General features: G+C 51.6%; 1 protein-coding gene across 3 annotated transcripts in view; it reads right to left on the reverse strand.

The window, feature by feature from the left end:
* Window positions 1-23,927, reverse strand: part of FAM53B (family with sequence similarity 53 member B) — a 55,227-nt gene extending 31,300 nt beyond the window's left edge. The window contains exons 1-3 of one of the 3 annotated variants that reach the window (XM_054205698.1): window positions 23,820-23,927; window positions 5,779-6,011; window positions 2,774-2,825 (exon numbers count right to left, since the gene is read on the reverse strand). In XM_054205698.1, the coding sequence (XP_054061673.1) occupies window positions 2,774-2,825; window positions 5,779-5,847 (121 nt within the window). In that variant the 5' untranslated portion in view covers window positions 5,848-6,011; window positions 23,820-23,927. Of the gene's footprint in view, window positions 1-2,773; window positions 2,826-5,778; window positions 6,012-12,719; window positions 14,657-17,697; window positions 23,402-23,819 lie in introns of those variants that run through there. The other 2 variants (XM_054205697.1, XM_054205699.1) reach the window with 2 other exon arrangements.
* Window positions 23,928-27,281: the final 3,354 nt, after the last annotated feature.

Genomic DNA, 27,281 nt, shown 5'->3' on the forward strand with positions numbered 1-27,281 from the left:
CGACTGCACTTGCAAGCACCTTGGCACAGCCTCAATAAAACCCTACCCACAGCTTGCCTCAAAGGTAATTTATTTTTTGCTTACACAAAAACTGGGAGGCCACGGCTGCCGGCACACACCCGCTGACTTTCTCTTAGAAGGCTGGACTAGTGCAGCCCTGGTGCTACTGATTTAGAGGTTGAGCGCTGCTTATATACCCGCGAGGCAATGGTTAAGCAATAAAATACTGTAAAATTTCTTCTGCCATCCACCCCAAGACAGAAAAATTTCAACACAGGAAGTCAAAAGTAATGCCTCGACTTTCTAATACATCGCCTTCTTTCTCTAGCACGTTCACTGATATTTTCACTGGGGGATGTGATGGAGACTGCAGGGGAAGAAAAGGGAAAAAAGGGGGGGAAAAAAGCCCCTATCCAACAACAGGACAGTTCTTAAACTCCCAGATGTTTCAAGGGCCCATCAAGGAGAAGGGAAAAAAGAAATTGTTAAATTTATAGTTTTAGGCATTTCATCTTTAATCTTCCTCCCAGCGAAGGGCTATATAAAGATAAAACCAATCTTTTTAGTAATATTATCATCATCGCACTGGCAGGAGTATTTCTTATAAATCGAAAAATCAAAAGATTATTTAGGTCACCTTGAGAAGCTGATCCAACATTGCATCACCCAACATATCAAGTATTCAATAATGTTTACTCATATATGGAGTTATATGACAATCTGTAATCCATTTTCAGATTCTCGTGGTGTTTAGTACCTTACGAGGCACCTACATCTAAAATGCGTGGGCTTCAGTTTACTCTTTTCCCCGACGTTGTGTCATGGGTAAGCAGGAGCCCAACTTTGCCATCTTGGGTCAGCTGGGTTTCTTGGTCATGGTGCGTTACGCACCCCTTGGAGCTTTGACCCAACTTCTTCCTTCTCCTTCCTGCAGATAAATGGTCACAAGCCAATGCCTGTGGGAAGCTCCAAGTTTGCATGATGGTCCATCCAAGTTTGGATGAAGCTCCAGGTTTGGATGATGGTCTCCCCGGCTGGCTGGCAGAGGCTGGGCTTCCCTCTGCCCTGCTGTCCCACGGCCACTGGGACCAGCTCTGAGCTGCCTTCCTGCCCAAAGGTGCCCTCGCCCCCAAGGGCAACCAGGAAGACCCTGTGCTGAGACCCTCAGCCTCTTCTGGCTAAAAAACACAGAAAATTCAGTCAACTTCCCTCCACCCCCCTGACACTGTTCATGGGACTATGGCTCTTTGCCTCCCGTTGGCCGTGCTGCCAGTTCAAACTTCACCATGTTTATTTATCTCAGTGCTCTCCACCAACAGAGACTTGGCCCTTTGACCTGAAATATCCTCCCAGTTTCACATTCGGTGCCATTATAGCCATGGCACTTATTTAAAATGTCAAGCAAGTTTTGACGCTGGATTGGTCTGTGATCCTGGCCCATGTTTGGAGACATCGAGAAGAACATTTTTGAAATATGCCTAAAATTAAACCCAAGCCAACCAATGGCCTTGCATGCTGGAAAGCCTGGCTCCTCTTGACTAGGCATGACAAAGACCCTAGTTACACGGCAAGCTGTGGTCAACGAGGTGGGCTTCAGTTCCCTTAGAAAGAGGATAATTTGGCAGCCAAGGAAGACTCAGAAGGCTTTGTAAAGGCTCTTAACGACAAGCTGCTTTTCAATTAGGCACAGACTCTTCATATCTGCTGAAGAGCCCGCCAGTGCCACAGCACAAGACAAAACCATCTGATTGGGTTTCTTTGTTCCTCGCTCATGTTTGACAGGCAGGAGAAAGGGAACGGGTTGTCTCTATCCCTTCTTGACTTTGAAGCTTGGGACTTTCCTCTGAAAAAATCCAAATGCTTTCCATCTTCCCCCACCCCCTGCCATGACTGGAGTTATCAGAGAGCTTGAGAAATATCTCCCCTCAATGCGTGTGCTCGGCTCCCATTAACGCTAATGAGAGTTGTGTCCATGAAGAAAAGGGGCAGCCTCTTTGTCTGTAAAGTACTGGCTTTCATACCAAGTAGCTTGGCTCAAACTTGACCTACAATTTTAATTGGGTTTTGAGACTTCGCCTAGTGACTGGCTCCCCCCCACGAAACCCAAAGAACACAGAATAACAGCACATCCTCCAGCACTATCAGTTTTTCAGAATCACCAACCAAGGCACCAATCCCCCATCAATTCTGGTGGCTGTCATAAAAATTGATAGCAAACTCTGACATGAAAGATATTAAACATCCTATACCATGGTTATTGTCATAGGCCAAAAAAAAAGACATTTTCCTTATTGTTTGAGGCCTGTCCAAACACTTTGTGCCAAGTGGCAGAACATTTTAGTGATAATACTGATATTTATTACTTGCACCATACAAACAGTCAAGAGCCACAGTCATGGGATGGATACTCAAACTTAATCTCAGACCCAAAATGCTTATCATCTCAACTGTACGAGTTACTCTAAAAATAAGCAGACATATCAAAGCACTGAGGAGGGGAAGGAGATAAGCAAATGACTCAGCAATGGCAACGGGGCAGGACAACCGCCTCTGGGAAGGAGGGTGGCACAGGCGTGATGGCCACCCCTAGTGGGTGGTGGGGTGGGTGCTCCTCCGTCCCCACGATGCAGGGCAGGTGGGGATGCCCACCCCGGGGTCTGCAGAGGAGCGTTTTTTGGAGAGATCCAGCTATCCAGGACATCTTCCCGCCCACGGCTATAAGGAAGCGGGAGCAGAGGTGAAGTAAATAGGGACAGAAGTTTCTGTTACTTACCCATCACGCCACAAGAGAAGAGGGTAGGTCCTTGACTCATCTTTGGAGTGTGCTGCAAACAACCAGAAAAACTATTCACTTCTCGCAGACTCAACCGGGGCACCAGAAACCACCCTGCCTCCAGCCTCAGCGAAGACACGTGGCACCCGGCCCGGGGGAAAGCCCCGGTCGCCCACCACGGTCCCCTTTTGGCATGGACCAGGAGACAGACTCAGTCATGTTCCCTCAATGAAATCAAATTTAATTAAGTGCTGCAGAGAGTCAGTGTCGAGGCCTAAGCTTGGAGATCACAGCTCCTGTGCCTAGTCCTCACCCACGGCAATAGCTGCAGTGAGGTCCCCACCACTGGGACCCAAAACACCGGAAAAACTAAACCGGGAGCTGCAATTCTGCCGTAATTCTGGATTGGACAAGAAAGCAGCAGCAGTGGTATCTGAACCCCAACCAAGCCCGTTAAGGCCTCCTGTTTAGGTACAAAACAGCTATTTGGTTGGGGTTTTTTTAAACATATATTGTGTTTCTAAGGCAAAGTGTCCTCACCCCAGCGCTCCTGGGGAGTCTGCATTTGGACTGTGCTGATTTGCACCAAAAATAGGGAAAAACACCACTATATGGGTACAAAATAATACTGCATGCTTTTTGCACTCTTTTTTTCCCCCCAAGAATTTTCCTCTTGACAGTGTAAGAGACATCATCAGACTTCTAAAAATGGCCATGGACAGTTTTATACACAATAAATCAATATGTCATCTGCAGCTACATGCCATTTCAGCTATGTCTGCAAAAACACGCTTTCATGCTAATTGTTCTTCTATTATCCCCCAAAATACCCATATTCTGCTTCTGAAGTGCCTTTCCTGGCAACACCATCCCCTCTGACCAAGGTTTTACATCATGTGGGGGAAGCACCAGCACAACCTCCCCGTTTGTCTGCGCTGCCATAGCTGCGTTTCATCTGGCGTTAGGCCACCAGGGTCACATCTTCTCTCCTGATCCATGTTTTACACGTTGCCTGCTCACAGGACAATAATAATAACGTACCAAAATGCTGGCACCTGCCTGTACGGAGCAATCCAACCGAAGGATCCCACTTTGTGCACAGAATATTGTAATATAGAGGGATGTGGAGGCAGAAAACAACAATGGGGTGCAGATGGGGAGAAGATAAATCAGGGCTGGTCACCTTTGGAGCATGTTGCCACTTTTCGAGGTGAAGTCAGGCTATTTCTATCTGTCACATTATGAAGCAGCGTGTAGAATTACTGTCCCCACCTTATGAAGCAGCAGGTAGAATTACTGTCCCCAGCTTATGAAGCAGAAGGTAGAATTAATGAGGAGAGAGTGAGGGCAGGCAGCTGTCTCCAAAGAGTGGCCAAAGCAATGGAAGTGGGACAATCCCCGGAGAAGGCAGGGGTTGTGCCAGCGCCCATCTGCGTGCCAGCCCCAGCGACCAGCCACAGCCTGCAAAGGCAGGAGGGAGAGGAACGTCTTTAGATGACATATGTCTCATATTGAGTGTAATTACCATTTCGTAAGAGTTGCGTCTAACACCAAATGGGAACTGAACCAAAGGAGCCCGTCGGGCGTCGGTGGGTGATACTGTCCCACGGCTTGGATGTTTATTTCCTTTAGGTTTTGCTTTTTGGCCTTTCCCATGAAGTCAACGGAAAAATTCTTGCTTTCTTTGGTGGATCAGGCTTCTTGTGAACATCTGCCCCAATTTACCAGCCCGGCTGTTCAGCCTGTGTAACTGGGACTATCATTCCACTGCTGACCCAGCCCCAGAGCCGCGGGAGGCACTTGGCAAACACGCGAGGGCAAAGTTTTGCATTACAGCTCCGCCATCGGACAACCCGAGTGCCCATCCCTTCCCGTAGTAGTAGAAGAAACTAATTCTCATCCACCTCTCCGCAGTAAGTTCCCCCCCCGGCCCTGCACACCTCCTGGGGCACAGCCGGCATCGGATGCTCAGGCTCCCTCTAAGCCGCCCCAAGCAGCAGCTGCCAACACTAAAGCAAGGATGTTTTTTCTAATATATCAATACCCTTCCTCCACGAATACCACCCTTTTAAGGCAGGATTTAAGGCTGCCTCGCCTTCTCCTCCACCGGGCACTGGCAGGGCAGCCTGCCTTTGACCAGGCACACTGCGCTATCTGCCCAGGAAGCCCAGCTGGACAGTTTGTCATCTTCAGCAAACTTCGGCATTTATCTCTCTGTTATGCTCAAAATGCCCGTTTATGGCTCTAACCCTGCCAGATGCTTCCTGCCGGGTTCCCGCATGCCCTTATCTGAAGCTCTCAGCGCACCCCACGAGGAATAGCCTTTTGGTCTAACTTCTCGGACTATGACCACCTCTCCTGGAGGGCAGAGGCTCAAATGTCCCCAGCCAGCCTTGCTCTGGGCTTCCTCAGACGGCTCTCCGGCATCCCGCATCCCCACCCTGCTCCCCACCCTCGCTTGCTCCAACATTGCCCCCAGACAACACATTGCCCCTCATTTCCCACTCCCAGCCCCGCTCGCCCTTTGTAGCATCATTTAGTCTGTCTGTTGCCCGTGCTTTACTTATTTTTGTTGCCTGCTCAGTCGGCATGGTTGGATTTGCATCTCTCCAGGCTGCCAGCGAGGCTGTTAAGTACCACAGCAATGCCCTTCGCCGCCTCCCACTTAATCCCGCTCCCCACTTGCTCATCCTCCTATTAATGATGAGCATCTGTTCGCTGTTGGTGAAGAAACTTCTCGCCCGTGTTATTCCCGATGTTGATTTTATTTTTTTCTGCTGTTTATTCCATTGCGTGCTTACTGAAATTCACATACGCAAAAGCCACAGCACTCCAATCATCTGTTAATCGCCTGCTCCTTGGATATTAATGCAGCTTGGTAGAAACCAGTGACATAAACCATCTAAAGACCTGGCCCTGCAAGCATGAAAAACCCCCATATTATTAAATTCTGGCAAAGCTCTTGGCAGCAAGAGAGTTTTGAAGGAAGATTTCACAAAGCTTACCAGCTCAGTCCTGCATGTTACAGAGTCAGCACCTTTGTTTTCCCGAGTTTTGGTTAAGATCATCACCATGGTAATGCAGTCCTGCCTCGGAGTCCATCAGGGTCCAGGCCAAAGGTGCCATCAGCCGGGGTCTGGCCAAGCTCCTTTTTCAGTGCATGTTCCCCCGGGACAGGATCGGTCCCACCGGCTCCTCGGGGGATGCGCAGGAACAACCTCTGAGCGCGGAAAACGCCCTGCACACAGAGAGAGAGAGAGGAACAGCTTTAAGGGACTGGCCTGGGGGGATGGCAGGAGGTGAGCGCTGCCCAAGAAACACCCCGACGGCGGTTACTCCAGGCAAGTTATTTATTTTAGACTCTTAAATATTGTTGGTGTTCCTCTGCACCCCATCAGCGCAGAGGCATTTCAAGGGACAGGGGAAACTCACAGGAGCTGTTGGGAGCATGTTAGGTACACAAGGCGGTCCGGAGGGACAGAAGTATTTCATCCAAATAAATAAATAAATAAATAAAGTTCTCTCTGAATTCTCCCTTTGAAGAAGGGAACTCATATCCCCTGTATCGAAGATACTGAGGCTTTGAAAGAAGGGTTCGTTAAAGCCCTGGGGTTGATCTCACAGAAGCCTTTGCCCCCAGACCAACCGGGAGCAGATGTCCAGCAGAAAAAAGCCTTTCTGGCATCATTAAGGCCATGAAATCCCCTGGATGCCCCCGTCCCACCCCAGCCACTCCCCTGTTCCCATGAAGAGTTCTTTGGGGAAAAAACAAGGCCAAGAGCTGCCTGCAAGGAAGAAGAGTGCTCCCTGCCCTGAAATCCTAAGGGACACCCTACAGATCTTGATCCTTACCTATTTCATAGGTAGTTTTAGGTAGGAAAAACTAAAAACCGCACAATGAGAAGCACATATTAAAAAAACAAGCTGCCAACCGGACTCATAGAGCACCACGCAGACCTGGCCACGAGCAGTTCACCAGCCCTGCATCACCTCCTGGCATCCTCTCCAGTAAACTTACTCCCGTGTAAAAGCAGACAGCTTGCAATTCAAATCTGATTATAGAAATCAGTGTTTTTCCCAAATCATTCCCCTAATCCTGTTTCGCTGTTTTGTTGCCTTGCAGTTAATGCCAACAAACAAAACCACCATTGCATGATCCGAAGAGCACAAAACGCTGATCTTGTAACACGCCGTCAAAACCCCATTGCAACATTTAACGACAATATTTGAGACTATGCCGCTAAGTATTAAACCTCATTACAAACTGATACGGCTTCTCTTCCCAGCTCGTAAATCATCTTTTCCACGTTTACGTGGATTAGCACTCACAATGGTGTTATGAGTAGCTCATTTGATGGCCAGCTGGCTGGTAAAGAAAAAAATCACCTTCTATTACTTTGTGAGGACAAAGTTCATCCAGAGTGCAAAGCCAGGATTGGGAATCAATACATTTTCCAAAGATTTACTGTTCCCAAGGCCACATGGTACAGTCTCCAGCTTCTTATGGGACATCAGTGGGCTTATACACAATTTACTGGTAGCTTCATCATAAACCTCTGGGCAACCCAATGACCAAATGGGAACCGTCAAATAGAAAAGTAAAGCATTTCAGACCACCAAAATGACATATCATTTGCAAGCCGGGATCATATATTTATACTATGGATAGCCTGGGTTCATGCGAGGAGAGCACGACGCAGGGGAGGATGGGATGGTTGGAGAACCAGTTCCATCCCTGGAGGTGTTCAAGGTCAGGCTGGACGGGGCTTTGAGCAGCGTGGTCTAGTGGGAGGTGTCCCTGCCCGGGGCAGGGGGTTGGAACTAGATGATCTTTAAGGTCCCTTCCAACCTGAACCGTTCTATGATTCTATGATTCTATGACTAACACAAGAACATGACCATCACCATGGGGCTGCAAACCCCCTGGTGATCCTGGAGGCAGCTCAGACACCTCTGTTATAACACATGGACCCCCACAAGGGGATGCTCAGGAGCCTCCCCCAAGCCCTTGCCGGGGCCAACGAGCTCTTTTCCAGGAGCAAGCAGAAAGAGTCGCTGTACAGTTGTTAATAAGCTCCATGGGAGTTTTAAATTTCTGCATTTTGATGGTCTTTGCATCAAATATATTCACATGCAGTAAAACACAGAGGTCCTGTTCAAGTGGGATGGCTGCTTACCTCGGGCTCTGAACAAAGACCAGGCAAGGGGATGCTCCCCATAACGGGCTGTGCGGAACAGGGAACAGATGGGGACAAAAGAAAGATGCATGGAAATCAGGACCAAATAATATGGGAACAGCCATACCGGAGAAAAGAAGCAACGCCGGTGGTATGTTTGCTGCCAAAGCCTCCAGTGTTTCACAGCAAGATCCCCAATACTGGTACGGTACCCCGGCAGCACACACGTGGTACCCATGGCAGCCACACAACATCCCATCCTTGCCGGCTCACCTCCTTTTCTTTCTCGTGAGCAGGACAAGAGGTGCTTAGACCCCAGTGTGTGCCTCCAAGCTGGGGGGAGCTGAGCCAGGTTTAAAGCCACCCCAAGGATGCAGCGCAGGAGGCTATTTGGGAGGCCCCAGCCTTCCCCCAGTACTGGAGAAGCCCCTGGCAGTGCCCTCCTGCTCCACACCCTAGATGGCTAAAACACAGGACAAGGACTAAAAACACCCAAGGTTTATATTTTTATCTGCCACAGCCTCAGTTGTCCCTGCTCCCAACACAGAAAGCGCAACGCTTGCCATGGGGCTGGACTCTGGGGCCATCGCTGGCGCGGCAGCAGCACCGAGAGCGGAGATCAAACAAGTGTTCAGAGCAGCATGAAAGCGGTTAAGCACGGTTCCTCGTTAACAGGGTACGATTTCTCCACGAATAATTATCTTTCCCTAAGGTAATGATTAACGCTGCTGCAGCAGGCGCCTACCCACACCCAGGCGTGCGGCAGCCAGCAGGCAGGACCGGTGGCAAGTACAGGCAGAGGCTCCTTGCCTAAGCTGGACACGCTGCAGCACACACCGCTTCACACCTCCCCTCTCCCTGCTCCACTGCATCCCCTGCCATCAACACAACCCTAACGATAACGCCACAAAACACCAGCAAACTGGCAGTTAACACCACCCAACGTCAGGTCCGAGGCGTATTTTTACGTCCTCCGGGCTTTTTTATCTACCTCTTGGTTAGGTTTTGAAACCATCCCCACCGAGAAACTGCAATAAAAAGGAAAAACCTTCCGGTGAAATGTGATCTTTGTCTCCCCATCCTGCTCCAGCAGGCTCCTGACGCACGGCGTGACCTGGCGCGGTCCTGCCCCGTCACGTCCTCTCCCTGCAAACGAGTGCTGTGGGACAGAAAGGCTTCTGCAGAGCTGGGATGTCCTCCCTATTGACTTTGAGGAGGAAACTATGGTGTATTTATAGACTGGAGGCTTTCACACACACAGACGCGCTAATAAAAAGATACTTTTCGGGGACCATTAATTATTTGAAGAAAGGTATTTCCTCATTTGCAATCAGATAAAGGAACTATCTCCATCCCACCATCAAGGTTAAGCTCAGCCTTGGGCCATGGCCACGGGGATGGACACGATCTCCTGAGATCCAAGCCCCTCTTGGGCTTGGAAAAAAATTACACTGCACAAAGGGTAAGTCAGATGATCCAGCTTTCACCCACGGGCTTAAAAGGCATCGCTTGTGAAAAAATGAGCTCCTTGGAAGGTCCCAGCAAGGGACCTAGAGCTGCTCACCGCGGGCAAACAGCCCTTCCTCGAGGGAGGTCCCACTCCCCGCTACGACTGGTGCTACCACTGCAGGCTCCATGCAGGCACCGTCCAGAGGCCGAGTCACAGCTGTTCCCCGCTCACTTCCCACGCTGAAATGTATGGAAAAGACCTCGGAATTTAGCAAGCTGTTGGATGCTCTGCCACAGCTGAAGGGAGCCTGAACAGCAACCAGTATCGCACACCCATATACCCGACCCCAGCAGTGCTCTTCGTGAAGACGACGGAGGACCAGCATCACACTTGCTGTGGGACCATTGCCCCCTGTACAGAACACATTCAACCCCCGTCCAGCTCCAATACTCCATCTCCAGACACACGCGCTGGCGTAAAACGTCTTTACAGGCAGAAAGGGCACACCGGAACGAGAAGCCGGAGCCGTTTTCTGCACACCGATACACCTTGCAAGCAGCACGGTGGGATCGCTCTCGGAATACAAATCACCTGCCCTTGCTGAATTTTTAAACTCTGCTGCCCGAAGCCTTCAGTGAAAAAACAAGGAGCCGCGCAGGACCCTGCTTCCTACCCCGTGCCCCAGCACCGCTCCCTCCGCTCTGCCCGGAGAAGTGCTCAGGCGCCCTTTAGACTGCCCAGAAAGTTTGTTTAAATCCCTGCAGGAGGAAAAGGGAAGCATTCCTGACCTTTACTTTCGGAATGAAAGCGAGAGCTGCCCGTCCCTCTACAGGCGGAGGATTTCCAGACACTTCCAAATCCCTCCCAAGCTCTGAAAGCAGAGGAAGGACAAACACCCAAGCGCAGGCTCCGTCCTCGCCATAGCTGCGGACTTGGCTCCATGGCCACCAGCAGCATCATTCCAAAACACTATGGTACAACCCAGAGCACGCTTTGGCTCAGCGAAAAATATTCCTGTCATCGCCACACCACAAACTCCATCCGTGTCGTTCCGGAGAGCCAAGGCCAATGGTACAGGAAAGTACGAGGGTGCCTCGGGAGGCAAGGCTGGAGCAAGCCAAGGCTCCTGGCTCAGCGCATTTTCTGGCAGCCGCTGCCCCGAGGCTGATCCCAGGGCAGGAGGGTTCAGAAGTTGCAAACGCCACCAAACGAGCAACAAACACGAGCAAGGACAGAGGCAGCAGCTTGATACAAATGCGTCTCCGAGAAAAAAAAAGCAATAAATACAGCTTGGGCGTGGAAAATGCCAACTTGGCCTTCTCTGAGCAGAAAACAACGGACTGAGCGAAGAGACCATGGAGTTTATTTAACACAGTTTAGACCCACACATCTGAAGAACCAAACCTAATCCCTCCAGGCCAAACTCTGAGCACATTTCTAAGACTTAATCATCCTCCGCCTCTCACCAATGAAACAGAAATTCCCCCCCCCGCCACGCAGATCCCAATTTCTCCATGCAGACAGACAGATCACTGCAGAGCCCGGGCACACTGCGGCCAGCCGGCCTCCCTCCAAACCCTCCAAACCAAGCTACAGGTGGCTTCCAAGGAATATGGGTAAATAGCCCAAACTGGTTACAGCAATCGCAAATTCTGGGGTTTAAGGCTTCTTACAGAGCATCACGTTGCAATTGTTATCCGAACTAAAAATCGTGCCCCCCCCCATCCTTCTGCTTCTTAGGAAGGTTTTGGGGTACATTGACTCTGCCCATTGCACAGCCTGTCTCAGCATCAGTGCTTTGGACAATGCCAAGAGGTACATCGTCAATGTGTTGATTTATTGCGTGACTAATTTGGGAGAATCTTTGAAGCCTATCATTTGCATGTAGCTCCGTGTAAGCTCATTTCCTCACTCAGGCAATCATTTGCCTCCTGCACCCCTTTCTCAAGCAGCCTTGCTCAGCATCTCACCCTTCCACGTCATCAGCGAGTAGCGATTTACCACAATAAATGTGAAAGATGCCATTCAGAGCCTGAGAAGAAGTCTTTACGCTGTGAAAACGCCCCGTGGACTAGTCCTGAGTAAACAGGATCATGAGTCAGCGCACGTGACTTCAAAGGACAAAATTTCCACGGATGCAGCCGCGTCGGCATCATCCCCTGGGACTCTGTCTAGAGGAAAGAGCTGGCCCAGCCTTCGGAGCAGAAAGGCTGCAGCACTGTCCCGTCTCGCCCGGAGCCTGCAGTCACCTCCTCCTGCTCCACAGGGGCTTCCCCAGCTCCTGGAGGGCCAAGTATGGCCCTGCCGAGCAGCAGGAGAAGGGCTCCGGGCCAGGAGACCACGCATCCTGCAAGGCGCTCCCCTCCTGTCCAACAACAACTTGGGCTCACCACGTGCTCCAGGTACTCAGAAATTACCAGCCAAAGATAAGGAATAAAGAAACGTCCTCCCCCGCCTCCTGCTTGCAGCTAGGCTAGACTTTTCCAGGGCTAACAAGTTAAAGACACACTTTCAGCATTAATTAATAAGTAAAAGACTTGCCGACGTTTAATATTTTTAACGGCCGGCACAGCAAAGGGGAAAGCGGTAACGGGTTGTGTTTATGGTGAGCATCGCTCCATAGGTCTGCACGGTTCCTGTGCCACCTGCTCTGGGTGACCCTGCTTTGGCAGGGGGTTGGACCAGATGATCTCCAGAGGTCCCTTCCCACCCCTGCCAGTCTGTGATTCTGTGAACCGCATCACCTCGTTGCTTACGACCAACAGCTTCACGCAGGAACGGAGGTTCTCACCGACGCAGCCCAGCACTCGCGTGTGCCGCTGAGCTGCCCGCGCAGGACAGCCCAGACGGAGCTGACCTCTACAGCCACGCTAATGAAATCCACAGCCAGAAGGAGCCCGAGGTTTACTGCAACAGCACCCATCTCGAGGGGCCACGTTAGGAATGGAAAATACGATGTGCAGCCACTGCGGATGGCCACGTGCAACGTGGCTTCGGGAGGTCTGAGGTTAACCCTCACAACAACAGACGTACTGGGGTCCTGCCCACAACCGTAAATTACTTACTAAGCAAATAAAAATCTATTATTTCAGTCCAAAGCCTGACTCCAAGTGCCTGGTTGCCGCCTCAACCCAACAAAGTCACACAAGGCAGCGGGTGCCCAGCACCCTGAGCCCCAAAGCACATGTCCAACCACCCCAGCCTCTGGGGAGAGCCCAAAGTCCAAGCTCACGCACAGACCTGCGTGCTCGGGTTGGACCTCATCTGCCTGCAAGCTCTCACTGTAAAGAAATAAGAGCAATTAAGGAAAATTACACACCATCTAGTTGAGTAAAACATCAGGTTCATTGGCCCTGTGCTCTCAGGGAAGAGGAGTGGCAGGGGACAGACTCCCTTACACGCCAGCGGCAGAAAGGGAGTGAAGGGACGGGGCAGAGGGGCTTTGTCTCAACATCTTAGCATGAAGAAAACGGTGCTGGCAGTGACTTTGCCTTTTCCTCCCTGGCAACTGAAAAGGAAAAGAAGAGAGCAAAATTAGTCATCGCAAAAGAGCAACTGGCGAGAGGCGTGAACGAGGAGACTGCTGGTCTCCCATTAGACGTGCAAAGTGACCACACGAGGCCCAACTCGCCCCACGAAAACTCAAGCCCAGTAGTTAAAGAGAAGAGCGTATATATTTAGAGCACTAATGTGGGGTCTTCAGTATCTCTCGATTGCACTTTCAGCCTACACGTAAACTTCCGTGGAGGGCCAGCATCAGACCTTCAAAGGGGTCACCCCTTGGCTGGCCGCCTGCACAGGCTGAGGAGCTGCTCCAGTTTGAAGGGGCATCCCCAGCACATCGCTCTGCCACGGAGCAACACCAGGACCAGTTTAGCCCAGACCCGCCGCAGCAAAGCTCAGCCCCAGTGAGCCCAGCATCCTCCTCTCCCAGTAGGACCGGTCCCGGGGGATTCCCACAGGAATGCTGCCCTCAGGGAGAGATGCTGCCGATGCACGGCCCTGTGTCGGCCATATCGGCTTATCCTACGGGACACTCTTAGTCCCAACAACTGCAGAAATGGCACGTTCTCTTTGAGCAAACCTCAGATCATTGCCTAATCCACTCATTAGGGGACTGCTTCTAATTTTGAGCAGTATTTCCAAGGAATATTGGAAATGCTGGACCAAGGGATGTCTCTGGAGAAGGGCCGCTGAAGCAGCCGCGGCACTCCAGCCTGCTGCTCCAACGAGCCATCTCACCTTTCTGCCTTTTTTTTTTTCTTTTTCCCCAATTGTGAGATTTATTACAAGAATTTGCAATGGTCTGTGAGACACTGTGAGTGTTGGCCACGCTCCCAAAAGCTGAGGAATTGCTGAATTGAGAATTGCTCTGGCTGCTTAATCTCAACAACGAGGGATGCTGAACAAGCCAGCAGAGTCCAGGTTTACTTTTAATTACCGCTTGGAGCGTGCTGCTCTAGTAAACAGACACAAAACCCAATTCTTGTTTCTTCCTTATATTCTTTTCCCATATAACAGCCTGAAACGCCTGAGACGGAGAGAGTAAACACAGCCCCACCGTGCCATTTTTACAGACTCGCTTCTCGAGCCATAAACAATTTCAAACAGCACAATAAACCCATCTTAATACCTACCTCTGTAACACAACATCCACCTACTTACAGCCAGATACTAAAGCTCTGAGGGTTATGGGGGGGCTTCTTGGCCAGCCCGGGCTTCCTTGCTCCAGAGCTCTTGAGGTCTCTGTGAGAAGCACGTCTTGCAGCTGCAAAAGCTGACCGGAACGCCTTCTACTCATCGGTGACTACCAAAAAACCACCACAGGGACCAAGCAGGAGCAAGAACTGGGACGTCTCGTAGCGTAATTGAGGGAAGCTTGCCAAGCGCCAGGAGAGCACCATCGCCGTTCTTAGAACGGATCTGGATACTGTTTGCAAGTCACATTTCTCCCTTTTTCAAGGCTGAGCTGGAGGATGGGTAGAGGCTAAGAGCCCCTAAAGAAATACCGGAATTTAAAGGAGGGAAAGACTGGATGTGTGCATCGACTGTCAGGCTTCACATCATCTCCTACCGCTTCCCCTTGACGGATAAATACCCCGAGACCGCAGAACCTCAGGTGAAGTCCAGCAAAATGATCACTTAGGACCTTCCAAAGTTTGAAATCATCTACCCGAACTAGGCAGGCAACAATTTAAGAATTTCAAATGCTTCCAGCGGGCACTCTCTGTGCCCACACAGGGGACCACACGTGCCCGCTGTCACCTGCAAACCCTACGAGACCACTGTTTGCATTAGACCAAAGTACTTCTGCTCTTGGGCAATCTCTGGGGTTTCATTCCTCAGCTGAGAAATAGCTTTCAAAGAGCTCCTCGGCTCCTGAAAGATGAACCCAGAGCCTTTATTAATCCTCCTAGCGACTGAAAGGCATGTTTCCCTGCTGTTTGTCCATTCGTTGCCATCAACATTGCACTGGCAAGAGGAAGGGACAGCAGTGGCACATCCACGGAGACAGGGACGGAGTCCTCTGGGGCCGGGAAACCTTTGCTCACGCTGCCACCTCCGTCTCCCACACACACCGGGAACAAATTTCCGAGTCCTGCATCTCACATAAATCTCTTTAAAGAACGAGGAGCCAAACATCTGCGAGTTGTCTGAATTAGCGTGAATTTGGCAGACTGAACAGCAAACTTGTATCGCCCCGCAGCCTTCAAATTTCTTGTTTTCCTCGGGTTCATTAAATACATAACAATCTGTTACCAGAAGACGGCTCCTACGTGCACGGGCTGCCAAGGAGCTGGTGTTGATAGCTCCGGTGGAGATGGGGGAATGTGTGGGGAGGATAAGGAGGCTCTTCCTAACGCAGCAGGGCAAGGAGAGGATGGGGTGCAACCACCCTGCCTCCTCCAGCAACCATCCGCCACACGGCAAGGCTCTTTCCAACACATAAACCTGGTGCAGTCAAAGCTGGAGGTGATTTTGGGAAGCTTTGAGGGGAACAGAACGTAAGAGTTTGGGGCAAGCAGGGGGAGATGCCTCCAAAAGCCAAGGGTGTCCTGCAGCATCATCCCAGCAGGGTGGGATGACCACGCCACATCCAGATGGAGAAACCAGGCTCTGCGAGGGATATTCGTACCCGCGAGCAGAGCCCTGGGCAAAAGGCAACCCCGATATTTGGGGAAATCGGGGGTTTCCCACTGGTGCTGGGCAAACCTGGCAGCACGGGGCCCGGGCAGGCAGGGGAGGCATCGCCAACACCAAGCCACGGGCAGAACGATCCAACGCTGCGATGGGGAACAGTACTGGAGGCTTCACCTTCCCTCAAAGGAAGTCTCTCGCTAAGAGGAAGGAGTCAAAGCAAACACCCACTCACCGTGTTTACCCATTTAAATCAAAGCCAAAGCACCACCGAAAGGCGCCCGACAGCATTTCCACGGAGTCATTCATTCAGAGTTTGGATTTGAGTTTCACCCGGTGTTTTTAATATCACAGGGAGACGCTTGCAAGGCTGGAATAATACAGAATCTGTTGCTATAACACACTCTCTGCTCCTGCGAGGTGTCAGCAGCACGTAAAGCCAAAAACTTCTGCAGGTTTGGCTCCTTTGGGGTGGTGGGGGCGGGGGGGGGAAGTGAAACATTTTCCCCCCGTGCTGCTGCGAGCCTCGGGTACAGCTCCAGCGAGCTGGCTCTGGCTGAACCAAAGCAAGGTACCCCCCCCAAGGCGATCACCCACCCGGAGATGTAATGCCCACAGAGGACAATTTTCCCAACGTTGGGATGCTTCGCTCCCTTGGAGGTGCCCAATTCCCACGCAGCGAGATGAGTCCCACTATGGCTTGGCACCCATAAAAGCCCAGATTTTGCAGCCTGTCTCAGAGATGAGAGGAAAAAAAAAAAAAACCATCCAGCAGTAAGTGGAAATGAAAACAGTCCCCGCGTTTATTTGGGCTGGCAGAAACACCGTCCTGCCCAGCCTTCCTCGAGCTCATTTATGACAGTGTGAACACGCAGTAAAGGGGAAAAAATAAATAAATTTTTAAAAATCTGCTTTTTCCACCCCAAGAGTCTCCATCTCTAGATACCCTCCATATATCCCTCCTGCCCCACAGGTGAAAATCAGGAGGAGAAACGGATTCCTCAGTGCTGTGGCAATGGGAAGCCCAAAGGACAGAGGGGTCAGGCCTGGCATCGATGAACCATGGAGCCCCCTCCCAAAATGGCATCCCAAGGAGAACTGACCAAAATGCCGCATCCCATCCCGGCTCCACAGCTGCCAGCAGGCTATGGGGAAGGCTGTCGCGCCAGGTATTCTGTCAGTGCCCAAAGCTGAACGATTTCCCAGAACAAACAGGGCACCAAAAACGTCCACCTTCGTCATGTGGAAAAACACGTATCAACTTGCTACACTAATGAATGAAGGAATTAACGAATCCTCGAATTTGTAAACCATGGTGAAGTCCCCAAAAATCACAGCACCACCTTAAAAATGCACGAGACCGCAACTTAAACACCAGGCTCTGTTAGAAAACAGGATACAGGGGGGTTTTATAGACATTAAGGACAACAAAAAGTCCCCCTGACAACACTGCAGTGGGAGAGAACGGCAGTAATGATGCAGAAAAGGCAGAAATGGTCAATACATACTTTAACGCTGCCCTAAGGAGAAAGTAAAATGATACGGTCAAGTTTGTTGTCAAGAGTAATCTGGGATGATATTAAGCAGCTGGCGCTAAATATAGATCTTTCTTAAACAACAGCTCCAAATAATTTACACCTTCAAATTTTGTAAGGTCGTGCCAAAAAAGTCTTCCATGCCATCACCGCTGACGCTCCCGGAGGACAGGCAGAAGCCGTAAATGTGATGGCCCCGACAAAACGAGCAGGTTTCAGTCCGAGGATGGAGAGTCAGGAACCACAATTAACTCCAGGGAGAAAAGAGCTCTCTCGCCTCCCTCGATGTCTTTGTGCCGGTAAAAGGGAGCGCTGGTCACGCACACTTGACGGAAGCGCAGGGAAATGGGTAACTATTTAACTGACCTGTCTTGGGCAGACCTGCAAATCCATGGGCAACACTGGCCTCAGCAGAAACCAGGCTCTCACCTTACGCCGTGTAATATTTCTGGCAGTAATTGGGAAGGAAACGGGAAAATCAGCGCTGCGTAAGTGACTCAAAACAGGCAGAGCGCTAAAAATGGAGGAGAACAACTTGACGATGGAGAATGGAGAGAAGCAACCAGCCCTGTTTTTAACTGAGATGTTAAGATACGCCTTAAAAATTGCTTAAAAGACACTCACCTCGACATCAGGGGCACATCCCCCGGCTCCTCCATGGCGCAGGGGGTTATCAGGGCACCTGGGCTGGATAAATTGGGGATCTCCGGGAGGAGAAGAGACAGTGTCGCCTCTGTGCTCTGCACTCCATGAGCCCCACAGGGATCTGGAGCCCTCCGCCACATCTAAGTAAGGTCAGGAGAAGACGCCAGGAGTAACTGAGGGACTTGAAGACACGAGTACGGTGTAAGACGGGGGGAATGTGGAGCGGTAACTGCTCAGGAGAAACCTGGGCACCTTCAGAGAGGGAAGGAGACACTGAGTGGGTCCGTCAGAGGGACCGGACCGGCTGTGTCACACCACCCAGCGCTGCGGGAACTCCAAACCACGCAGGTTCAGAGGAAAGGCAAAGTGCAATTTTTTCCTGAACAGCACAGCCAACAATCAGTGCCATAAATTACCAGCACGATAACGCGACTGCAGCAGGTCCTCAGCCCTCCCTACGTTTTTCTCCCTGCGGTGGATAGCTTTTCCAAAAGACACGCTCCAGCAAGAATTAATTGGGAAAATTACCAAAAGGGGTGATACACGGAGCAGTCGCTCTCCTGGCTCGCTGCACCCCCTGACCAGCAGCCCCCGTGTCCCAGCGCGGTCCCCAGGGTGGCTGGTGCAAGGACCAGGAGCAGGGGGTGACGGACCAGGAAGGGAGGGGTGACAAACCAGCCCCTCCGCAGGCTGAGCGGGCTCCTGTCCCAACTCTGACACGGCTCCTTTTCACCCTGCCACCCTCACAGCGTATCGGGGGGACAAGCAGGGGACAGGCGCAGGGAGGGCATTGACAGCGCGACCCATCACACTGAAGAGTGGAATTTTTTTTTTTTAAAACAAAATTTAACAATTCACCCGAAACCTCCATGGGAAAAGTAATCTTCTACCAACAACACGAACCACGCACAACCGAAAATGCGAGTGATAAGTTCCCAAATGAAGCTACCGGTAACTGTAAATCTTCATTAACCACGATGCTTGCGCTCTGAGCGGTACCATCCATCGCGCTGTATTTCAGGTAGACGACAACTGATAGCCCAAGAAAGAGATAATCTTTTTGCTGAATTAACAGAGAGGCTACAAAAGCAAATGTGGGTATTTTTAATGCTTGCTGCATCTTCGTAATTGTAACAGATCTTCAGCTTCGGCACACTATTGTAGCTTTTGGCATCTATTTAATAGTATTAAAACTTGTCTTTTCAAAAATACTACACAATATTCATTTGTAGCGGTTGTGACGAAAAAAGCATGCGATAACGGGGTTAATAATATATATACGTGGAGTAATTTTATAGCAGGCTGTCCTAACCCGAGCCCAGAGCGAGCTGCTGGTGCGCCTCGGCAGCAGCATCGTCCTGCACCGCCAGCCGCCCCCCAGGCCCCGCTTCTCCTCTGCCATCGAAAGGAGTTTTGGTCCTTCCTTCCCAGGGCTGGTTGTGAGCAGAGAGAGGGAGAGCAGGTTTTCCAGCTGCCGGATCAAAGTTTGCCAGGTTTCTTTTTTTTTTTTTTTTTTTTTTTTTTTTTTTTTTTTTTTTTTTTTTTTACAAACCTTAGGGGACTTAATGATATATAAGCACAAAGCGGCCACAAACTAAAACTCTTCTTTCACTCCGGTCCCGTACCTACCGCACAGCGCAAGCCCTGGACTTTGGCTGCCGAAAGCAAAATCTACGGCCAGGATCCACAAACACAGGGAATAATACAGCCCAAGGGATGCTTTGAATGGACTACAGAGGAGCGATGCTGATGATGCTGCTATATTTAATCCTCTAAAAGCAAAAACCGTGACCAAGTCTCCCACGAGTAGGTTTTTTAGGAGGGGGTATAGAAACTCAGTGCACCAGAACAGATTTTTTGCGCTCACTCAACCAGTCCTTAAACTATTACTTAAATACAGCAATTATGGAGCCAAACCCTGTACAGGCGCAGGGACCCCCGCTTCGCACAGGCGTCCCTGTTCCTCCAGGTCAGTCGAACGCAGTTTCCTCCTTCCACGCGTTTCAACAGAAACTTCTGACATGTCAAATCTGATTTATCTTCCACAGCGTACGTGAGACGCACAAGATGTGCTATCCGACATAACTAACACACAGGCTCCATAACTCACGGATCAACCACCTGAAGCCAGGAGAAATCCCAGGTGTAAATGAACTGCGTGATGACACTTCTTTCATTTTCGATACCCCCCCCCTCACCTGTTGATGACTGAAGGCTCATGCACCCCCAGCCTGCGCTATCGGAGCTCGCACCAGCCTGGCGGGGCTTCAGAAATAAGCTCTCGTTTGGCAATTTTCCTCTCTCTAAAGGTGGCCAACTCGTAAAAGTTTGGAAAAACAAAAGAGCCCAAGGATCTGCTCTCTGGTTCACTGTACCGGAGCCACGTTCTGCATTGCTGTTTCGTGGGCAGCTGTGCTGCCACTGCGGCCGCGTGGTGTGACCTTGGAAAAGTCCTTTTTCGTAATGACAACCCGGCCACCGCTCATAGGGAAACTCCAGTGCAAAACCAGAGCTCCAGGGCTCAGGTCTGCCGCTGCCCCGACTGCTTTCGAGGAATTTGTGGAAAGTCTCATCTCTGAAGAGAGCGGCGGCACTGGTGCCGTGCCGGGGTCGGCGGGCAGCGGGTTGGGGCAGGGAGGGCTCAGCCCAGGAGGCTCGCAGGCGCAGATGAGTAGCATGGTGGAAAATTCCCCTCTCTTCGCCCGATTAGTTTATATTTAGCCCTCCAGGGAGCAGACGCGCCGGAGGAGCTGTTGTTTTGGTGGTATTTTTGTAGGGCCCCGTGGGGAACCCTGCAAAGCGAAGCGTGGCGTGCCGGGGGAGGCTCCACCGCCACGTCGGACCAGGCACGTGAGACCTCCGACAGTCACAGCCCTCTGCTACCCATCAGGCTTTTTTTTTTTTTTTTTTTTTCTTTCTGTTCTGTTTCCCCAAGTCAGCAGGCTGGCTTCCTCTTCCTCCTCCTCCCCATTTTGGGAGAAAAAGGAGCAAAAAAAAGTCAGCCACGAAGAGAGCTTGCTCGAGGAGCTACAGAGGAGCAACTTCCCCAGCTCCTCTGCTGGCCTGGTCCCCCACGGCCACGGGAATAAAAGGTGGGGTTGCCTTTCTGGAGGTATTTTCAACTGTTTCAACCCCAGTTTTGGCGAGGGCAGACCTGATGCAAAGGCTCTGCATCTCCTCTCCCTCCCCTGGGCCGTGGGAAGGAGACCCGACCCCTCGGGGCTGAGCTCTCCAAAGAGCTCTGAGCATCTCTGGCACCTCGCCCTGCCCCAGCCCGTGGGTCCAAAGTCTGCTCTGCCCCAGATTAATGTTCATTAGGACTATTCCCAGCAAAATCATTCTACAAACCATGTGATACGGGAGGGGGAAGGGAACAAAACCAGCCTTTTTGTCCGGGGTGTCCTCTTTTCTACCCGAGATTTTCCCAGGAAAGCACAAACTACCTCCATCCCCATGAAGATCAAGAAAAGAAACTCTCTACAACATTCCAAGAAATAAAGAAAAAGGAAAAACAGCCTCAAACCACGCAGCTGTCACTCAAGAAATCAGAAGCCGATCAGTAATAATAAACCGGACAAATAGGATAAACCTCGTCCCCCTTCACCCCCTTCAGAACCCAGTCCATCGTGCCTGTTCGGCGCAGAAATGCAGGTGTTTCGGCAAGAAGTTGTGTATCTTGTTCTACCTATACCTTTGCTGAAAGTGAAGCAAGCCTTTGATAGCGAAAAAAATTAATTACATATAATTAACAAAAGTGGATTTGGGGATTTATATTGGTACATGTTTACTTATTTGCCTGTGTGCATATTTATGCCCATGTATTTATTTATGCAAGTATCCATACCTGAAAATTAGCCTACATCAGTGCTGGCTCTGTCCCACAGTCTGCTTGATCTCCTTAGGTAAAAATTTGGATCTCACTCACAGAAATCAATTACCTACTGAATTGATTTGCCCTGATTTTACAGGCAAAGTTTTGCATTCGACAGCCTGAGCTCTCACTGATCTTCCTCCCAAAGGCCATCTGCTTTCTATAACCGAAGCGGTTCTTGGAGACCTTGGCCCCGAGCAGAGCTGGAAGTCGCAAAAGTTTCCCCTCCCTCCTCTGGCTTTAACCTGGAAATGAGAAAGTCCGGATCCAGGGATTCGGCTGCAAAACCGCCAGCACGCGTGGCCGTGCTCCACGGTCCAGGGTGTCCTTCTCTCCTTTGAAGTGGAGAGAAGGAAACAATTCCTCGGCAGGTTGTTTCACTTGGGTTTTTCTCCCCAGCTTTTGAAAGCAAAGAGGCTGCGTCCTTCTCCAAGAGAATTGCCATGGGGCGAGCAGCCCTAATCCTGCCCCCCTGAGCCCGGCCGCGACGAAGCCGGGTCTAACACCCGTCCCAGCAGCATCCTCAGGACTTTGAAAAATGAAGAAATGAATCAGAAACTCTTTTCAAACCTACACTGAGCCACGACAGGGAGGGACAGAGCAAACCGCTCTGAAATTCAGGTTTTTTTACTATCACTCTAATTAATCTGTTTTGTGACCCACCCCAAATATTTTCTCTAGAAACATTATCGGCATTGTTTTGGTGTTTCTTTATTTCTTTTTTCCAGCCCTCAGCCAAGCCCTGGTAAATATTTCTGCCCGCGTCGGAGGCGGGCTGAGGGAATGTGTGCCTCGCGTGAGCCTTGCCATCGGAGGGAACACAGCAGCAGCCCCCCCCCACGCTCGGAGAGCCCCGATATTGGTGGGAGACGGGCAGAGACGCTCACAGCCCTCCGCGGTCTTCCAGTATTATCGCAAGACGCTGCTACCTCGGCAATTTGCAAGTAGTTTTTAATCTGTCAAAATAGACTTTTATTATTGTTCGAGGATTCAAAAGGAAAATATGCACATCTGGTTTCAATCGCAAACTGAAGTTTGGTCTATCAGCCTATTTCATAACAAATTATGCTTACTTTTTACTCCGGAGGATTTCCTAAGGAGGGGGTGTGCTGCCAAGGTACACCAGCATCTGTGCAGACCGCACGGCCCGGAGTGAGCCGGCAGCACTAGCCGGTGACAGGCACCGTGCTGTCACAAACTCACTCTCCCTGTCAAGTAAACTAAATCTTAAAATTATTGAGGAGAAAGAAAACCCTTATTCATGAAATCTTCAGGTACATCTGTATGTGAAATCCTCACGTGCCGTATAATCTGAACAACCTGACATCACTGGATGGAGAAACAAGACTCAGACTTTCTGGGACCGCTCTGCTGCCAGGGCACTTTGCAGAGCAAGGAGCCACCATCGCTCGCTGCTGGCCTTCGCCGCTGGAGACCCCCTGGGAGCCACCGGGAGCTACCTCGCATGTGCCAGGCGTGAAAACCATGGCAGGGCACCGTGGGAAGCGTGGCGACGGCCCCGCACGGGTTGGAGAGCATCTCTGCGGTGATGCTCAACCACGTCCACCGCTCCCCCGGCCTGCAGCCCCCCGTCAGACCCCCAGCCTGGGGAGTTTCCTACCGACATCCAAGTTTCAGCCCCGTTAAACATCATTCGCGGCCCGGAGAGAGGAAAGCACGTGTTGATCCATTCGGGGGAAGAAATTACAGAGGGAAAGGCAGAGTAACTGGAGGGGAGGAACGCTTGCTCCCCCCGCACGTTAAACTTTGGAGAGGCGACCTTCCCCCCGGCTGGCCGGCCAGGGGAGCCGGTTTTCTCCTGCGACGAGGGCTCAGCATCCCCCGCCCAGCATCCCCGCACCCAGCCCCCGCCGCCCTCCGCCCGCACCTCGCTCCCTCCGGCCGCTCCTAGCGGCTCCTCGGCGGCCGAACGGCGCAGGACCGGGGTGCCGAGAGCCGGGGGAGCGCCGACCCGGCGGCCACCCCCGCAGCGGAGCATCCCCGCCGCTCCCCGGGGCGAGGATGCCCTTTGGGGGAGGGGGGGGGGGGGTAAGGGAGGGGAGGCACCGTTCCCCTCCGCCCCCCCATCCCCGCCGTACCCCGGGCAGGGCAGGCGGGCGCACCGCCGCCCTTTGTCCGCCCTCCCCTCCTTCCCCCCGCCGCCAGCCACCCCCGGGACGACACGGCGGGACCCCCGCGCCGCGAGTGACAGCGCGACCCGGGCTCTTACCGTGGTGGCGGCGGGGCGGCCCGGCCGGGCCGGCTGCGGGCACCGCTCCGAGCCGCGCTGCCTCTGCCGCCGCCGCCGCCGCCGCCGTGCTGCGGGCGGGGCGGAGGGAGGGAGCGAGGGAGGGAAGGGAAGGGAGGGAGGGAAGGGAGGGAGGAAAGGAGGAGGAAATGCGCTTGTCACTTCCTGAGCGGGGCCCGGGCGGAGGCAGGGCCCGGCCCGCACCTGCGGACAGCCCCCCATCCCGCAGCGGGGCCCGGAGCCCCGCACCGGAGGGGTCGGGGGCGAGGTAAGGGGGGAGGAAAGAGCCCCCCGGCCGCCGGCCTGAACGGGCATCCCCGGGGTTGACATCGCCCTGAAAGAGCGTCGTGGGGCGGGGGGGAAGGAAAAAAAACCCAAAAAAAATAATAAAAAGAAGCGAGTCCGGGCAGCGCCCCGGTGTTCGCTGATGGGGAGCCCGCGGCTGGTGGCCGGCACCGCTGTGACAGCAGCCCCCGGGCGGGCTGGCAGCCCCGCGACACGCCTGGGGCTCCGCCACCCGTCCCGAGGCCGAGAGTGACTCCTGGTGGCACGGCCGGGGCCGGGAGAGACGGCTCCAGCGCAGTCCTGCGGGGTCCCCCCGGCAAAAAGCAGCCCTGAAGTTTTAATACATCACTGCGGCCGCGGGTGGGATCCGGCAAAAAATCCCATTCCTTCGTGTTCCTCCATTTTTTCCAGCGTTTCTTTCGGGACGAGGCTGGGACTCTCCGCAAAATACTGCCCGACCGAAGGTGGCCGCGGGTCCCCGTCTGCTTGGCTTCACTTGGGAGAGGGCCTTCAGAGCAATCTGCTCTAACAATAACATTTTCCATCCATCCAAGCCGAACCACGCACAGCACGTAGGCTTCTTCCGAGAGCGAGCGTAATTAGTGAACAAGGAAACTACATGACAGCTAAAAGGAAGATTTAGAACCCATTACAAAATAGAGCCTAAACATTAATCTGGAGCATATGCGAGCAGACAACACAGATGTCATCAGGAATGAATCTGGGGCTGAATTTCCTCCACCCGGCTGGATGGCCGGGCATGCTGCTGGGGATGGCAAGTAGGAACGAGTACGGGCATGTGTGCATGGAATGGCATATATAAAATTAGGTACATATTAAATTAGGCAGGAGCGGCCGGTGTGAGTGGGCTATGAACAGGATGAATGAGTCGATGATGCGAAGGGGTTTTCACATCGCGCCCCACCATTGCATTCCGCGTTTGCTTTTCTTATCCATGTATTGAGATGGGTAGCGATAAACCACTTGCAAACTCCTTTTCCAGAACTTTGGGAATCAAGTTTGAAAATGTTTTCTTATGGTTTCCCAGATGAATATTTCAGTAATAAAGCTTGCAGCGTAATTGAATCCATTCCCGTGGCGGCCTCGCGCCGTGCAGGCTCGGTCTCTGAGCACCAAGCAGAAGGTTCCTTTTTGTCTGCTGCTGCATCTCGGTCCAAACCCAGCATTTTCTGCTTCTCACCCTCTGTGCTTTCCGACGGATGAGCTGGCTGTGGAGAGGTACCAGCGTGCACGAAAGCCTGTTGCCAAACCATAAACCTGTTTTCCACAGATAGATAGTATTTTCAGTAATGTTGTTTAAATGTAAAGGTTGGCCATAGGTCCCTGCTCTGGTGACGGTGCAGAAGGGGAAAACATGGAAATCACTTTCAAGCTTTAAAGAACTGGGCATGCAAGTTCGGTCATCATGGACAGAAAATTCATTTAGTTGAATTCTGAGCTGATTTAATTTGTGTTTTTGTCTCGGATGTCAGCGCCTTTGCTACCCACTGACTAGGAGCCTTCCTTACGGAGATGGAAACTGTGGGTAGGAAAAAAACTAACGATCCCCATCATCCTTCTGAAATGATACTGGGGTCCAAGTCATTAAAACATTTAAATGTACCAGTGCTAAGCCCTGTGGACAGACACAATGTCCTTCACTTCCAGTGCACAGGAGTGGGCTGCTCAGTTACAATCTGCTTTCTGTGGAGCCTTTCCAACGCTTCGCTGCCTTCTCCGGTGTGTTGTTATTCAAGTCATACGCACCAGGGTGGCTAATAATTTCAGAAGCGTCCTTTTCGTGATGACCTACAACTCTGCGCTGTTCTGAGCACCTGAGCGTTCCCAGGTATTTGTGGTTTTATCCTTCTGCGTCTCCTGCCGGGCAAGCGACACAGGTAAGGCACTCCCTCAAGGCCAAGCAGAGTGTCCCAGTGGCGGGCTGACGTCCCAGCCACCCAGCTGTGCTGGGTACTACGTACACACCGGGACATCCTGGCTCCATCGAAGACCAGTTTCAGAAGCCACACTCCAGTTTCAGGGGAAATCCTGAAATTCACAGAATTCTAAATAACAGCGAGCAGAATATATTTAACACGTTTTTCATGCCCAGGGAACAAGCACGTCTCTGTCATACAATCGGTGTGTTCTAGGTCAGAAAGCATCTGAGTCAAGGAGACCTGATACCCTGAACCAGTGAAGCGCTGCTGTGCAAGAGGGTTGTAACGAGGAGCGCAGTTCTTAGTACATTTGGCTTACGGGATTTGCACCAAACCTAAAAATCCTTCTTTTATTTCACAGGTTATTTGCTGCACACATGCAACAGCTTTGTGTTTCGGCTCCCTGCTTCGCTGGCTGCCTCCCTCCCTGCCTTGGCAGAGGGCACGACTGCGGAGCTACGGGCTGCCCCAGACTAGGTGCAATGGAAACAGTTGACGGATAAAATAAATAGACCATGAAATACATACGCGAAGTCTCCTCTCGCTTGAACGCGCTAATCACTTTGTCGGTCACGTTTGCGTCCAAATCGGCGTAAGACAAGCCAAGAGTTAGTTGTCCATCATTCCCAAAACCCGAGGTGGCTGTGGACATGCCCCACAGCCGCACGCCACGCTGGATAAGCAGAAATGCAGCACCCCTGGTGCCCTAGGGTAGGGCAGCAGTCAGCGAGGCTAATTTCTACCGCAAATTGGAGTGAAAGAGCCTACATCCTTCTGCTTGAAACACCAACTCGTTTTTTAGGGGAAGCATTAGAGAAAATCTAACTGACGAACGTTCAGCCTGCCTTTTCTTGTTTCCGGCTGGACTCAGGCTTATCACCCCGTGCCTGCATGTCTTCTGTGCTGCTAATGAGGGGTTTCAGTTCACGACCCTATCAACATTTCAAATTACTCAATAAATGCACATTCTTCCCACCTCTGCTTGACGTGTGACACTGCCCATGAAGACTTGGCCGCTGGAGTGACTGTGCTGAGGTTCGTTTCTGTTCCCTCACTAGTGTTTATTAGCTCTGCCTTTCCAGCGCGGGCTTATGCGCTTGCGATTATCCAGAATTTATATGCTACCTGGCGGCTACATCATTTGTTTGCCTGACAGCACTCCATTTAATTGCCAGTAACCTAGAAATGGGCTCATTTCAAGCTATACTGCTACTTAACA

Source organism: Rissa tridactyla, chromosome 6 (assembly GCF_028500815.1).
Source record: "Rissa tridactyla isolate bRisTri1 chromosome 6, bRisTri1.patW.cur.20221130, whole genome shotgun sequence".
In the NCBI taxonomy this organism is placed as follows: Eukaryota; Metazoa; Chordata; class Aves; order Charadriiformes; family Laridae; genus Rissa; species Rissa tridactyla.